The sequence below is a fragment of the Aspergillus brunneoviolaceus genome (assembly GCF_003184695.1).
Source record: "Aspergillus brunneoviolaceus CBS 621.78 unplaced genomic scaffold BO95scaffold_5, whole genome shotgun sequence".
NCBI lineage: Eukaryota > Fungi > Ascomycota > Eurotiomycetes > Eurotiales > Aspergillaceae > Aspergillus > Aspergillus brunneoviolaceus.
The window spans coordinates 144,143-160,108 of record NW_020290735.1 but is presented as its reverse complement, the minus strand read 5'-3'; the positions used below and the strand labels follow the sequence as shown (position 1 = coordinate 160,108).

General features: G+C 53.1%; 4 protein-coding genes across 4 annotated transcripts; 2 read left to right on the top strand and 2 right to left on the bottom strand.

Annotated features, from left to right (window-relative positions):
- Window positions 1-261: 261 nt before the first annotated feature.
- Window positions 262-1,587, top strand: BO95DRAFT_438565 (EXPERA domain-containing protein). Its single transcript, XM_025585545.1, has 4 exons — window positions 262-531; window positions 623-786; window positions 886-1,120; window positions 1,181-1,587. Exons 1-4 carry the CDS (start codon window positions 324-326, stop codon window positions 1,261-1,263), a joined length of 690 nt encoding a protein of 229 aa, XP_025446741.1. The 5' UTR covers window positions 262-323; the 3' UTR covers window positions 1,264-1,587.
- Window positions 1,588-2,974: 1,387 nt separating this feature from the next.
- Window positions 2,975-8,285, top strand: BO95DRAFT_194842 (uncharacterized protein). Its single transcript, XM_025580980.1, has one exon. It carries the CDS (start codon window positions 3,082-3,084, stop codon window positions 8,167-8,169), a length of 5,088 nt encoding a protein of 1,695 aa, XP_025446740.1. The 5' UTR covers window positions 2,975-3,081; the 3' UTR covers window positions 8,170-8,285.
- Window positions 8,286-8,907: 622 nt separating this feature from the next.
- BO95DRAFT_194759 (DEAD/DEAH box helicase) lies at window positions 8,908-12,545 on the bottom strand. Its single transcript, XM_025580979.1, has 3 exons — window positions 12,505-12,545; window positions 11,856-12,453; window positions 8,908-11,723 (listed from the first exon to the last, which is right to left on the bottom strand). The coding sequence occupies exons 2-3, from the start codon at window positions 12,302-12,304 to the stop codon at window positions 8,969-8,971; spliced, it is 3,204 nt and encodes a 1,067-aa protein (XP_025446739.1). The 5' UTR covers window positions 12,305-12,453; window positions 12,505-12,545; the 3' UTR covers window positions 8,908-8,968.
- Window positions 12,546-12,681: 136 nt separating this feature from the next.
- BO95DRAFT_438560 (SDR family oxidoreductase/polysaccharide deacetylase family protein) lies at window positions 12,682-15,229 on the bottom strand. Its single transcript, XM_025585544.1, has 5 exons — window positions 14,808-15,229; window positions 14,049-14,628; window positions 13,701-13,990; window positions 13,252-13,629; window positions 12,682-13,177 (listed from the first exon to the last, which is right to left on the bottom strand). The coding sequence occupies exons 1-5, from the start codon at window positions 14,899-14,901 to the stop codon at window positions 12,720-12,722; spliced, it is 1,800 nt and encodes a 599-aa protein (XP_025446738.1). The 5' UTR covers window positions 14,902-15,229; the 3' UTR covers window positions 12,682-12,719.
- Between the last annotated feature and the right edge of the window lie 737 nt (window positions 15,230-15,966).

The following is a 15,966-nucleotide window of genomic DNA, read 5'->3' as shown; positions in this document are numbered from 1 at the left end:
AGTGATCAAATATAAAAGAATAATACTCAGCAGAAGGTGCAGAAATAGGGCAGATGTCAAATTGCCAGATAGAAATCGATGCTACGGAGGGGAAGAAGAAGAAAGAAAATCACTCATATATGAGTACTAAGTTGGCGGTGTATCGGTGCATAGTGGGAAAGGAAATTGTAGGAGACCCCAGTATTAAATCTGAGATATATTTTCCGCCCGAAATGCAACATCTCAATTCAATTGAATTTGTTTAGCACTTTAGTGCTTACAATTCTAGAGAACCTCCCTAAGGGTTTTCGCACCTACTGCACACATTTGCAAATTTGATCAAGATGGAACTTCGGACTCCCTCTCATCCGTTCTATCCCATCGACGCGCTCATTGAGGACTACGCGCCCAATGAGGCTCCGTTGCTCACTATCATGGCCACTGCCAGCCTAGGTGTGACAGCCTTGCTGGGTGCTACCTGGACGCTGACCGGCTTCAAACGACCGAAAATACAAACCCGAGACCGAATTGCCATTCTGTGGTTTGCGCTCTGTAAGACTCGCCTCAGATTTTATAGCAGCCGCCGCAAGGTAGAATCACCATCAAAGCTTCCGGTGCGCTAACATGTAAACGAAACCTCCAGCGGGATGTATCCATTGCTTCTTCGAAGGTTACTTCATGGTCCATCATGACCACATGGCATCCGCTCAAGACTTCTTTGGGCAGCTCTGGAAAGAATATGCCTTATCGGACTCGCGGTACATGACTTCCGACACACTTGTTCTTTGTATGGAGACCATCACCGTGGTAGGTTCCTCTTCCTCAATCCTTGATCAGGATAGATCAGGATAACCTGCTCGTGCGCCGAATGGTGGCTGGGTGTGTATTCATTGACCGGGATAATAGATGGTCTGGGGCCCGTTGTGCTTTGTAGTCGCATATCTGACCGCGACTCAACACTCTTTGCGCCATCCCTTTCAGATCATTGTCTGCATGAGCCACCTCTATGGCGACAGTCTCTACTATGCCACGAGCCTCTTCGATCATTACGTGCATGGGATTGCCTATTGTCGCCCGGAAGCCTTCTATTTCTGGGTCTATTACTTTTTCATGAACTTCATTTGGATCGTGGTTCCATTCTGTAAGTTGCCCTTGTGGATGGGTCTTTTGGCCTGATAGATAGGCACTGACAAGGGGATAGATTACCTCTATCAGAGCATACGAGCGATATCAGCAGCCTTCGACGCCTTGAAAGAACGTTCGCAGCGACACAAAGAGCGGTGATTCTAGGGGGACTGATGATGTCATCACGATTCGGGCAGTTTTGCGACGAGGGGAAGATAAACACCGCGAGCCTCGCTAGCCCCGATTGCTGCCCGGGTGGTTCTAGGCTGGGCAGAACGAAGCACATCAGGAATTAATTTAGCGAGGCCCTTTCCCGCGTGGGATCAACATTCCGGCCGGGAATCAGACATGCCATCATTGCTCGGATTGAGGGGATCTCTCGGATCTCTCTCGATCTCGCCCACGTCGTTGTGACGGTTGACAGCACAGTCAGGACCGGGAAAACAAATTAGCACAAATTGCATGACAACGCAGAGAATAATAGCAATCAATAGTCAGAATGCAGTGATTTTATCCCCCTTGGCCCACTCTGACGCGTAGACCCCATAGTGGAGCGTCCCAGGCATCCTGATTCTTGCTTGTTCGCGGTCAAGAAAGATATAGCCTATTGCCTAGTTGGGGGTGTGGGGAGGAGCTTGGCCCTCCATCCTGGCTATCACTTTTGTAAGTAGACTGCCTCATGTGTTCGGTCGGGAGCACTCTTCATAAGGGAGAAAGCTCGTAGGATATACTTCGTGGCGTCCGTGCATGACGCTGAGACCGGGAGGGGAGGGAGGGAGGGAGGGAAGAAGGTAAGACTGGGGCCAGGCGTGGGACAAAACCACTGTAGATATCATCAGCCAGCAGCAAGCCATGACCGCAACCTTGCAGTAGGAGAGTAAGCCAGACCCAGACCCTCACTCATCATTCCGTCCGTGGTATTAAAGGGTGATCAGTCCCGTCCTCGTGCGTGTGTACCTGATGGATGGCGAATGAACCACCGGTCGCAAAAAGCATAGTAGGGTACCTACTACTAGGTACCTAGTAGCTTTCAGCACAACACACGTTTATCCAGCCTGACGAGAACTTTGTTGGTCATATTCATGCATTGCCTTGTTGTTGGTTGGCTCCAGCGACTGATTGGCTTGGATTGGGCGCCAGTGTGATCTGATGAAAGGGACTAACTATAGGTACTAGGTAAGTTAAGTCATCTGAATGATCTGGATCATCTGAGTAGGTTGGTTGGCTATTCGTTTTGCGCTTCGGTTTCCCGGGCAGCCTGCGGTTTTCCAGCGGTTGCCAAAAAGATAGTCCCGGAGTATACGGAGTACACAGACTAACTACACAGACCGGACAGACAGGGCAACCAACCTACTGACAATACACTCACTCCACCAGTGGCTAATTCTTTCCCCTCCGCTTTCCCTACCCCCCCCTCTCATTCTCCTCCTCTCACTTTGTCCGGTCGCCCTTCACTGAATGGGTGTCATCTTTCATTGAGCAGTCATAGCGGGCAATTGCCTTGTGACCATCCTGACTTATCTCCAAAAACTCAAGTTAGCCATTTATTGCATTTATTGCTGGTATCGTCGTGGTTATTGTCCGGCCGGTGGAGGACCGCAACAGAGACCCGATCTGCTTTTGACCGCCTGTTTTCGCGCTCGCCTGCTTTTTCGTCTTCCCTGGTGGAATGTTCGCTTCTATTGCTTTCGATTCGAATTTCCTTCGACGATCCCTCCCATAATTTCTCGAACCATTTATTCCCTGCAAGTCCCTGTTGTTGTCCGCCAGGGTATGCATGAGCTAGCTGTTGTGCTGATCTTCACTTTGTGAGCTTTCCCCTTCCCCTCATAAACAAAACACTAGTGACGTCGGCGGGTTGCCGTGGCCCACGTTTTCACACCTTCTACTCAATGATACCAACCACCGTACACAACTCCAACGGGGAGGCTGCCACATGCATGATATGCTGACATTTGACCGCGCTTGTAGACTTCCATGCCATCGCCTGTCAACCCGCAGCGCCCCTCCAATCGCGGGGGAGCCGCCAAATTGTCCCCCACGAAGACAAAGTCCCTCGATATCGGCCGGCCCCTGGGAATTTACGACACAAACTCTGTGCGAGAAAAGGTGCGCAAATGGCAGCAGCAAGGAGGCGGGGTTATAACTGCCAACGACGGTGTCTACTACGACGATGAGGAGGAGAATAACTCCGCCGCCGAATCCAAATCCAAACCGGCTCTTGATGCTCCCCTCGGCAACTCCAATGGTTCAGTAGTATCTAGGATGCGAAGTCAAAGCACTCCGCGAAAGCGAGTCATCAGTGACGAGCACTGGAAGCTAAATCGGAAGCCCACGCAGGCCAAGACCTCGAAACTCCCAGCCCCCAAGCGCATCTCCCAGTACACAACAAATGATGCACTAAGGCCACCGCATAAAGCCGAGGGCGAGGAGGATGGGGTGTCGTCTCCTCCGCGAAGTCGCGAACGCGACCGCTCCACGGATCTTGCGACGAGGGAGCGGAGAAAGTCCCGCGCATCGCGGGATGTGGACACAATACCAGAAAATCGGGCGGAGGAAGAAATTGCCTCGTACAATGGATCCTCGAAATCGACATCGCGACCATCAACGGCGAAAGGCCATACTCGTGCGAAGTCAGAGCAGCCTCAAACTTCGAAGTACAAGGATGCGCCGTTAGATGACGACTCAGAATGGGCGACGAGCGAGGCGGACTTCTCTGAATTGTCAAGACGCCGCGCACGAGGTCCTAATCCAACGTCGAAGGGTCCTCCCCCCAAAGGCCCTGGGCTCGATGCCCTCAAAGGCCGTACAGCTGTAAAACCACCCAAAGGGGGAATACTCGGGCATATGATCGATGCATCGAAAGAGATATTCTCCAAACCTGAGCCACCCAAACCAGCACCAGTCCGGGGCGCGAAAATCCAAGCCTGGCTGTCCAATACCCCAGACCCCTTTAAGGAAGGAATGGACTCGGACGTGGAGATTCCAGCGCCTTTAAAGATGAGATCTGGTAACAACAAACCGAACGCAAAATCTGAACAAACGCACACTAGCGATGTGGAGCATTCCGTGGATAGTGACACTCCCCGCAAAGATGCGGCTTCACGGCGAAGCAAGAGAGACGGGGGTTCCCCGGCAAGCGACCGGGCCAAGCCGAAGCAGGAAACTGTCGTGAGCTCGGGATCACGAAGAGATGGTAGTTCCTCTTCGAAGAAGAAACAAGGTGAAAGCACAGGCAGTCGACAGTCATCCAGAGACAAAGAGCTTCCTATCAGAGAACGCCCTCGTGATATGAGGGATGATGTGTCTGAGTCAGGAACTCAGCCGCTCTCTGAGGGCTCGGAAGTGTCTGGTAATAATGCGCCTGTACCTCTTGGGCGCACAAAACCATTCCCTGCCACCGGAGCACATCCTCTGTCTACCATCGCATCTGTGGAGTCAATGAGCAGAGGTGGCAAACCAACAGCGTCATCGGCTGCCGAAGCACATGATTCATCAGCCAAAGCAAAGGAAGACGACGAGGAACGGGACTCATTCGATCCAAACTCACTCCCTGTAGTTTCGTCCCAGCTCAAAAGACGACTCACTACCCATGATGATCTTATCTCAGTTTTATCCGCCCCTAATAGCAGGAGCCGGAGCCTCCGGTCTGCGAGGAGCTTGAAGACGAAGAATCGCGTGGTATCAGAGACTATTCCAGACATACTCAAGGAGTTGTCTGCCGACGAAGCGAAGTACATGCGTGAGCTGAAGACTTTAGTCGGCGGTGTGATTCCTGTCCTCCTGACCTGCGTGCTTTCACGGTCTGATTCTGCTATTGCAGCTGGTCTCTTCCGCCCTTCAACGGACCCTAAAGACGAGGTCAATTTCAGCAAGCCCATTGTGGATATGGGAGTCGCCATCGAGCGTTTGAAGACATTGCACAAGCGGATTCCCGAAGAAAACGTCGACGCACTACTCAACTGGGCACAAGGGGCGCAAAGGGTCTATCGCGAGTATCTCAAGGCCTGGAGACTAGGATTCAAGGACGTTATAGTGAACCTTGCGCCCCTTGAGGAAGGAGAAGGTGGCGAAAACGCTGACACTAGGAGCCTGGACGAAGGCATGGCAAGAGACGAAAACGGAGATGTTGTGGACAGTGACGGCGAAAAAGTCGATGTTGCCTATCTTTTGAAACGACCACTTGTTCGCCTGAAATACCTTGCAAAGACATTCAAGGGGATTAAGGCGCTGCAACCATCCCCCAAAGCAGAGGAAATTGCATCGGGTTATCAGACCCTGGTGACAGAAGCTCGTCGTCGTGCGAGGGAGGAAAGAGCAAGGCTTGAAGACGAATCGGCTGCCAGCATTGATGCAACTCGCGCGCGCGATCCTGCAACATTGGGTACTTTGACTGAGGTCACTGTGGACAGGTCTCGACGGGTTCGTGCCCGTGATTTCTTCAACCTATCCCTTTACCATTCCAGTGGACAAGTGATCGACTGCCGTGCAGAACTTCTCCTGAGAGATGCAACCGCACAAAACAGAGGAGAAGGTGATCTCCTAATTTGCGAGATTGATCATACGGATCGCTGGCTACTGTTCCCGCCCATAGCGCTGGGCTGCGTCTCTGCTCGGAACGGTGATACAAAGGGTGAGATTGTCGTCATGTTGCGAAGTGCTCCAGGGCAAGAGAAACCATGGCAGGAGCTCCTCATTCTCCAGATTGATGAGGAGGAAATCGGAAATGAATGGGTGCAGATGCTGGGTCTAGTCCCTGTTCCACCAGCCATCTGTCGTTCCCAGAGCTTTATTGACCGAGCCAAGCAGCGGAAACGAGCACAAACTATCTCATCCTCCACTGAAGCTTCCCAGGCACAGAGAGCTCCTCCAAGTCCTACGAATATCAATATACCGATCGGAGAAAAGGCCGACATCCGGGCCAAGCGTCGATCTCTGACCCCAAGAGATCAGTTCTCTGACCCGAGTACCGTTGTGTCTTCTTGGGCGAACGACTCGTATGCATCCTTGCATACCGCAATCACGCGTGACTCAGATTATGCTATGGGAGATTCGCCTCGGCCTCAACCTATCCTTCATGCTAGAGAGCCGCGGAAGAGTTTCACCAGCGATGACAGACCCCACGGACTGAAACGCTCTAAGGCTAAGAGAATCTCGCGTTACGGTGAAAGTAGTCCACCTACTCCCATAGAACCAGCTCAGGACAAAGGTAAGGCCCGAGAAGTCGAAGAAGCACAACGCTTTGAAGAGAAGAAGCCCAAAGAACAAGATCGCCCCCAAAGGCCGCCCATGCCGGATAGAAGGCTGTCCTCCGTGCCATCAATGGACCTGCCTGTAATCCCCAAGCTCAGAAGAGGCAGTAGTCAGACATACATCTCCGAATCCTTAGCATCTACGTCAGATGACGAATACTCCGCGATTGAGTCTCTCTATCTTGCTGAGTCCCCGACAAGAAACAAGAGTGACTCTCGAGCGAATTCAGACTCGGACCAGGAGGAGCCTCCGGCACCGCCACCGCATTCTCGCTCACCAAGCTCGACTGGTTCAAGTCTTTCCGATGTGCCAGTGCTAAGCCCAAGCAATGTACGCCTCAAGCGCCGCGGATCATCGCCCTTGAAACATGAATATGAGCCGTCCACTGCTTCAGATTCTTACTCAGATTCTGACACGTCAACTGTGCGGCGCTATGACATGCAGTCGGGGTCAGAATACTCGGCAACGGACAGCTCCGACGACGACACAGAAGATGAACTTGCGTCTTTGCCAGCCCGCCATCTTTCCCAATCCCATGTGCAGGACTCCGTCATGACCTCTGCCAGCAGTTCCCTGTCATTGACGAATGCAGCATCTGAGGGCGGGTATAGGTCTGTTCCGTCGCAGCCCGCCAAATCATCTGCTGCTATCGCTGCCGTCTTCGCCTGGTCCGACAAGGGCTCCTGGGAAAGTATATTCCCAAATGAGTGCAAGGTCATCGTTAGCCCAGGTCTCATCGAGGCGTACAATATGAGCGATGCTCCCATGGGCATTGAAGATGAGGCCACATTCAAAAAGCTCCGCCCGCTTATTGCGCTTGAGCTTACCCCCCTTGTTCCTATCCGACGTGGTACAGCGATTGACATCAGCATCCGCTCTCCACCCACCAAACGATCCAAGATAAACTGGAGTAACAACATCATGTTCCGCTCACGGAATGCGGATGAATGCGAAGTTCTGTATGGACTAATCAACCACGCGCGCATCAACAATCCCACCTACATTGCCTTGCAGAATGCTAGAGGTCCGTATGCCGACCAACCTCTTCCAGAAGAGTCCCCCAGTCGGACCGGCGGACTTTTCGGTTGGCCTCGACGCAGGAGGAGTTATCGTGCAACCACCTCTCCACGATCGCAGGCCGACAACTCCGACAGCAGCGTGGGAACCGTGAGCAGTGCTTTTTCGGCCCTAAAGCGCTTTGGCGCTGGAAGCAAAATGTTTAACATCTCCCGTTCATCTCTGACATCTCGCAATGGTCAGAAAGAAGACAGCATCTACTCTGACTCGCTCGGCTCTAATGCATCCCCTTCATCGGGCATCGGCCGCATCGCCGCCGCCATCAAGGGCGTGGACGGAATTGGGCTGTCCAACGCCAAGATCCGGCTCTACATGCGTGAGACGCAGTCCAAATGGCGCGATATGGGTGCTGCCAGACTGACCATCATGCCTGCGCCTCCGGAGCCTCGCGATATCGGCAGAAGTGATTCGAACACATTCTCGGAAGGCACGGACGGTAGTCCCCCTGGCTCCGGGGCCGCATCTCCCCGTCGAGCGACGGAATCCGAGAAGCGCATCCTCATCCGGGGCAAGACCCGCGGCGAGGTGCTCTTGGACGTTTGTCTGGGCGAGAGCTGCTTCGAGCGGGTCGCTCGGACCGGCATTGCTGTCTCCGTCTGGGAAGAGACCGAGGGCGGCGCCATGCCCAAAAAGGGCGGCGTCATGGTGGGATTTTCGCGGATCTACATGATCCAGATGAAGAGCGAAGCGGAAGCCGCGTACACATTTGGACTTGTTGGAAAGTCTAAGTATTAGATGAACCTTATTCATCGCTGTCCGAGACCACCTACCCCTCTTTCTTTCTTTTCTTTTCCTCATCATATTGAACTACCTCAAGCCAGATATCTTTCTGTCTTTCTATCTTTCCATCCATCCATCCATCCATCCATCTATTTATCCAACTAGCTCTCCCCCTCAGTTCACGAACAACATGCCCTGAATTCTAGCGTTCTGTTATGTGTTCCCATATATTGCTGCATGTCCTGGCTCATCTTTCTTTGTGTCGCTGCTTTGCAAATTTCTGCGCATACCCCATTCTCATACCCATTTGCTTATGCCCCCCTTTTTTGGAAGCTGTCCGTAAATAGCTCCTAGTATTCACTATGAACACCTCAATGAGTATAAAATGATCTCTGTACTCAGATCCAAGAGATGCATCATCCTAGAATTGTTAGACTTGGGAGCAGTCAATCTCGAGGCTCATGGAAGTTGATCTGCACCGGCATCTCTCCCCTCGCTTACTCTTGCACTTGCGCACATGACCAAATATGCATAGGATCATAGAATTAATAGCAGGGTAAGGAAACAAAAAAGACGATATCGAGATATCTATAGCTTCTAGAATATAAGACAGTTCTCTGCATGCATACAGTACATACACCCAGTACCCGTTCCAAAATCCCCCGTACCATTTTCATAGCATCATATCGATAATCATGACATCCGGAATTACGCCCCCAAGAAGAGACGGCAAAAACGTGGGCTTCCATCGATGATTAGATCGAGACGGGCCCCTCTGCTGAGGACCGTATACGGGATCTATATCCTATCTTTTTTAGATCCCCGAGCTACTGCTCGACTTCTTGAAGATATACCCCACTCGATTCCCCTCATCACGCAACATTGCAACAAGGACATCGTCGTCAATGACGGATTCCATCGCCACGACGTCCAGGGATTTCGCCTCGTCGTCGTCGGCCGGGGCGGTGAGGTGGTAGGGGTCGATGTGGCGGTACTGCGCGAGGGACTGCTTCATCCTCTGTTTCTGGGAGGTAGGTTTTCTTTCAAAAGGAGATTGAGGAGGTGGGGACGTGTTGGAGGGGGCCGGACGGCGGAAAGTCCGGCGAGAGGAAGTCCTGCGCGTGTTTGAGGTACTAATTATCTGCTCCTGTTTCTCCATGTCGAGCTGCGAGGCCTTGATGAGGGTAGGTATGTCGGGGAATTCCTCGGCATCTGCATCTTCTTCTGCTTCCTCGTCAGACGGGGGGACGGTACCCCCCTCCTCCACTTCTAGTCCCACCTTATCATCATCCGCCGCCTCAGGAGATGCTTGTTCTTGTTGCTGTTGACCAGTACCTCCGCATTCACATCCTAACAACATATGCGTCTGACATCGACTCTCCTCATCTAGTCGGAATAAATCCCGGAGCTCGTCACGCGAAAACTGTGCCATTGATGACGATGAGGCAGCACCGGCACTATCCGATGCCGTCGTCGTCATCACGCTGTCCGCCAGACCCAACTTCGTCACCTGCCGTTGCCAGATCTTTTCCTCGAGACTCCCCTTCAACAAGATACGGTAGATCCGACATGGCCGCTTCTGTCCGTCGCGGTGGATACGCGCCATTGCTTGGATGTCGGTGGCCGGGTTCCAGTCGACGTCGAAGAGCACCAGGCGGCTGGCGCCGATGAGGTTCAGCCCCGTGCCACCGGCTTTGGCGGACAGGAGAAACGCGAAGCAGAGGTCCGAGGGAAGACGGTTGAAGTCCTCGACGAGGGAGTGACGTTTCTGGGCTGGGGTAGAGCCGTCGAGGCGGAGGAAGGGCAGTGAGAGGGACGATAGGAGGGTGGCGAGGAGGTTGAGGGTTGAGGTATAGTTCGAGACGAGGACGATCTTTTCTGCGCGGGACGAGGTGCGGAGATGGTGGAGGAGCTGATCGAGAACGCGGATCTTGGCGCTCGATGACGGAGAAAAGTGTCGGAGGAGATTGGGAGGGAGGGAGGAGAGCAGCGCGGCGATGGTCGAATTAGGGGAGCTCTCCTTGTCTTGGTTAGCCCTAGGCGAGAGGAGTGACGGGCTGTTGCAGAGCTTCTTGAGGATGGTGATGAGCTGCAGCGCGCTCTCGGAATTGCCGATCACGCTCTGAAAGATGGGCGACGCCAGCACGCTCTGGTAGATGCTGGCTTGCGTGCGCGTTGGGTTGCAAAAGAGGACGTACTCGGACTTGGGCGGAAGGTATTTGGCCAGAATTTCGGCCGTGCGTCGCAGCATGAACTTGGAGGTGAGCTCGCGAAGCTCCTCATTGCGGGCCTCGCCCTTCTCGATGTCCTCCTCAGTGGCTTCGGGTTGTCTGCTCTTGACAATGGGGATTTCAAACTCCTTGATGAAAGCTTTGAAAGTGCCCAAGACGCCCGGGTTGACGAGGTCAACGGCGGCGAAGAATTCCTTGAGATCATTTTGGATCGGGGTTCCAGATAGGATGACTCGCTTTGTGGCATTCAAGGACTGAATGGCCTGTCCGCTCTTATTCTGGAGGGTCTTCAGGCGATGTCCTTCATCCGCAATGATGATATCGACGCCACTGCCTCTGGCCAGTCCCTCCTGCACCGTCCTCAATTTCTCGTAACCCACTATCATGACACTGTACGCCTTGCCCTTGGTGAAATCTGTCAGCCGCTTGCGCTTATCGTCAAAAACGAAGACCCCGATGCGTTCATTGCCGAGCCACTTGCGAAACTCCTTGCGCCAGTTACTGATCAGCGTCACCGGACAGACAATGAGTGCCTTCTTCACGACTGGGGAATCCCCATAGACGGGGTTCTGCTTCAGCAGCGTCCACAAGAGGGTGATGGTCTGCAGCGTTTTGCCTAGGCCCATGTCGTCCGCCAGAATCGCGCCTTCGCCATTGAACGAACGCATCCCCATGACACACTCGTAAAGGAACTGGACTCCCTCGCGTTGATGCGGCCGGAGATGTTTCGCCAAGATCGGATCGACGACCACATCAACGACTCTCTTGCCGTTGGGCACAGAATCCGGGCGTTTCATGACCAACGCCCCCGTCTGCGTCGGGTCATGCCGGGGAACTGGCATCTCTGTCGAAACGGAAGTCTGTGGTATCATCGTAGAATCCAGCAGTGGTCTCTTATAGGCTCCAGAAATGCCACCCTTCCTAGATGCCGGGTTCGCAATCCGGATGGGACTCAGTTTGGAAGACTCATCCTCCTTGCCCATCTCCGGCTTGGTGTTGGTGCCTGCGCTCCGAACCGACACAGAAGCCTTCCCAGCCGCTGCTGTAGCCGGAGTTTTCGTAACAGCAGCATTAGTCTTCACAACCGCTTCCTTCTCCTCAGCACCTGACAGACCCCTTCCAGTCAGATACTCTCCCCTAAAGACCTCACAATCAATCTCGACCTCCTTCCCCGCAACCGATAATATCACGCCCGCTTCCAACGACCGGGTCTGCGATACCACCCCGCGCCCCATATCCTTCCCGGAGGCATGATCAAACATATATGCATACCCATCCCGGACCTTGATGATCCCATCGCCATCCCAGGTTTTGTTTTTCTTGGTCGTTGGTTTGCGCCTGTTCACACACACACACAAAACAAAAAAAGAGAGTTAGTCCTGTTTGATCACTCCCGCGTCTAAAGGAGATAACAATCCATAAGCAGGACAGAGACATGAAGACAATGTAAACAAGAGAATGAGAACTCACCACAAAACAGTAAAATACCTCTCTCGGACCTGCCCCGTTGTCGCCTTTCTGTCTTCACTACCCGTCCCGGCGCCGGCCCGCGCACCTTCTTCCCCCTCCCTCTTCGCCTTTGATGTATCATTCTTCGACACCCGAGACGGCGGGGACGAAGTTATAGACGATGTAGACCGCTCCCGCGCCAAGCACAACAATGTTCCTCGCTTCTTCGGTTGTGATCCTGTCGAGACACCTGGGAGAAGTGTCCGATTCTCGATCCCTGTCACCGTGTGATCCAGATGGAGGCGCGGTTTTTTCGTCGGTGGCTCCCCCGTGGGGTCTGTAGTTTCCGAGGCGTCGGCTGTGGGAGCAGGAGCTGTAGCGGGAGCATCAGGAGCGGTGTTGGTGGTCGTCGCGGGAGAAGATGAGACGGGCCTGCGGATCAAAGGTGATTTAAAAGGTTTAAAGACCATAGCGCCCTTGAATCCGAGGAGCAGAGAGGGGGATTGCTGTGGGGTGTTCTGTTGAGAGGTGTTTCGCCGCTGTTACTGATGCAGGCGTGGATTGGGACGCGTCGGGACAAAACGCGCGATCACGTGATAGAAAGAGATTCGGGGTTGCCCTTCTGGGGTGAGGATTAACTATAACGACTCAGGTGCGGTAACTAACTTACCCCCTACTAAGCCATAGGTAGCGCTGGAGACCCTACTTGAGCGTTGATACTGTTGAGAGTCGGTTTTCACTAATCCCTGGTTTTGACAGGAAGACGAATATGTGCTTCTGCGTGTGTATTTCCGAAATTCGCTCACAATACTGGACATATACAGCACATACCTGAATTTCAATTTCTAGCTTCACCAGGTGCTATACTCACTGCCAAGTGTACGTTCAGACGGATGCTTCCATTTCTTTATCCCGATACCACCGGGCAATCTCCCCCGTCTGACAGAACTCCACCTCCTCCCCCCACCCCTGCAGCCAGCGCAGCAACCGCTCCAACATCCCAATGATATGCGCCATCCCGCTCGTGTCCGGATGCATCAGCACCGGGAAGATGGGCTCCTCCTCGTTCTCTCGGATCCACAGGAACCGGTCCTTCCACAGGTTCTCGATCACTCGCACGTCCGTGTAGCCGTGCGAGTTGGGCGCGTGCGGCAGGAACTGCATCGGAGTCATGTCCTCCATGTACCAGTTGCAGGGGACACATACGAGCGGCCGACGGTCCGTGGTGGTCTGCGGGATTGGGTGCATCCAGGTTGATGCGGGGCGGGAGAAGTTGATGGGCTCGAGGGGAGGACGACGTGGGGCGAAGAACGGATGGCAGTCGTGGTCGGTTAGGGAGGCATCTGTTTGTGTTCAACAACTATGTCAGCATTCAGAGATATACGCAGAGGGAAAAATCTTATCGGTGACGACAGACCGTATTCGAAACCAAATTCCTCGAGAAGATCCATCGTCGACTCTCGCAGCTGGTACAGGGGAGCCCGATACCCGACGGGCTTCTTGCCGGTGAGCTTGGTGGCGATCTCGATGCATTTGACAAGGACGTCTCGCTCTTGTTCGACGGTGAGCTGGTAGGCGCCCTCGTGGGCGTAGCCATGCAGACCAATCTCGCAGCCCGACTCGACCACCTGGCGGACCTCTTCGGGGAAACTCTCCGCGGAGTGGCCGGGGATGAACCACGTGCAGCGATCCGCAAGATTGAGCTTCTTGAGCATGCGTACAAGTCGAGGTACACCGACTCGGGCTGCGAAGAACCCGGCCGAGTAATCGGCTAGAATGTTATCTGGATGTTGCCCTGTAGTGTGCGAAGAGGAAAGATTAGCATGCAATACAACCTAGGAGGTGTTGGAGTAAGAAGCCACGAACCCGTTCCTAGCCATCCAGAGACCGCATCCAAATCGATTGATACGGCAATTCGAATCTTGTTCCGCCTCGGCTTGGTCAAGGCCGGTGGGATGGACGAGGCGATCGAAAGCTCCTTACTGTCAGCCGTCGTCTTCTTCGGCTCATCGGTTTCCTTCCAAACCAGACGCCCCTCCATGTCACTGTCGACACTCAAGCACTGTCCTGAGATATGCCCAGCTGCACGATGAGAGGCCAGAAAAGCCATGGTACGAGCCACATCCTCAGGTTTCGCAATCCTCCTCAATGGCACACTATCGCATAAGTCAGTGACCTCATTGAGCTCCTCGTAAAGGGAGTGGTTAGGCTCACGTTGCCCGAGCCTCAGCCCACACCTCTTTCGGATCATCCAGCCGACCTTCAATCATGGGCATGTCCACCCACCCTGGAGCAACGGCATTGATTCTCGCCTGGCTATTAAGCCGAACAATTTCGTTCTTCACGCCGTGTACCAGTGCATATTGCAAGCCCGCCTTGCCCGAGGCATACTCAGCGTGTCCCTCTTGACCAAACCTGCCCGTCTCACTGCCTGTCACGACAATGGCAAGGTTGTCCAATTCCTTGCCCAGCGTCTGCTGCGACAGCTGTGCGGATCGAAGGAAATGTTTGATTGTGAGAAAGGTCCCGCGCACATTGACGCGGTATGTCCTCTCCCAGGCTTCCAAGGGAAGCTCCCAGATAGGGTAATCCTTGCCCTCATTTGTGAGGCCTGCGTTGGCGATCAGGATGTTGATCGGCCCGAAGCGCTTGCAGGCCTGCGACACGCTCGAGCAAATGGACTCCTCGTCCGTAACATCGCATCGGAGAATATGAAGTCGTGAGTAGACGTCGGGTGGTGCCTGGGCAAGCTCTAGAGGCTTAAGATCTAGTGCAGTGACTTTACATCCTTGGTCTATATGTCTAGTAAGCACAATTCCATAGCAGGACAACTACCATGCGGTACATATCTGCAGACAGCTTATGTATGCATGGTAATCAGACTATAAATGCACAAGCCTAAGCTTATGTCACGAGCCACCGGGGATAAAAGTTGAATCTAAGTCCAGTAAACAAAACGTTTCTCTAACTTACTCAGAAATTCCTGCACGGCTCGTCGACCAATGCCACCTGCGGCTCCAGTAATCAGGACATGGAGCCCTTCTAGTCCTAAAAATGAGAAAGGCATAGGGAACTATGGTTATGTTGATGCTCTGATCGGACCTGGTAGCGGATAAGACTGACCCCCTATGATAGTACCGATTGAGGGCAAGCCGTTGCGACGACGAGCCTAGCGTTGATGATAGGCACAGACGGTCGGCCAATCAAGAGGTACTTGTGTCCTCAATGTGCAGCGATTATCTGAAAGATCAGATATGCACAAGCGCTTACAGTCCGAGCTGCGGTCCTGCAGGGCATAGGGCTGCAGGGGTGTGCTTTCTTTGCCAATGCAAAAGGAGGACGTGAGACGCAACCGATATACTGGATCTTGTACCGCGAAATAGTAAGCAAATCAGTATACCAATTCAATAATCCTTCAGGGCATAGGTTAACCAAATTCACCTTTCACCTTACCATGCTGTCCGTCGTAATGGGATCCAGATATGCGCGTCACGTGCTTCCTCCCCTCCCCTTCCCTTCCCTCCTTTCGATCGGGATTACGATAACCGAACACTAATGAGTTCCCAATCATCTGAAAGGCTACAACCAGGCATCGATACCCACGCTCCTCCCCCTTAGAATCACCGCTGGATTGACCCTGTGCAGGCGCCGGCCTTCTTAGTGCAATTTCTTCAACAGTCCAAAGATACTAGGCGCGGAGGATGGCAACAAATACGGCATTATTGGGCCGAGCATCCAAACGAGGCATCTCGTTTTCTTTTCCTTCTTCTTTTTTTAATTCTGTTTTCCCATGCCCAATAGATCCTGCCTTAGCCTCGCGAAGGATCTAGTCCGTCAGAATCCTCCTCGTAAACTTGCGTGGTCGTTGAACAGGAGATTATCTACGCAGCGTAAATTAGTCCAGAGACCCGGCTAGATTAAACTATGCTGCTAGACCGAGCGTTTGTTCAGAAGGGAAGGATGGATTCGCCGTCATCCCGTATGTCAAAACCAACGCTAGATCAGCCTATGAGGGACCAGAGACGGCAAAGTGTGAATTCGGGCAGGTTCTTGGGAAGCACCGTATACTGTACTGTACAAAGCTATCATCGAAGGTATTATTCTGCAGTGCCGATATTCGTGGAGTCCTTCC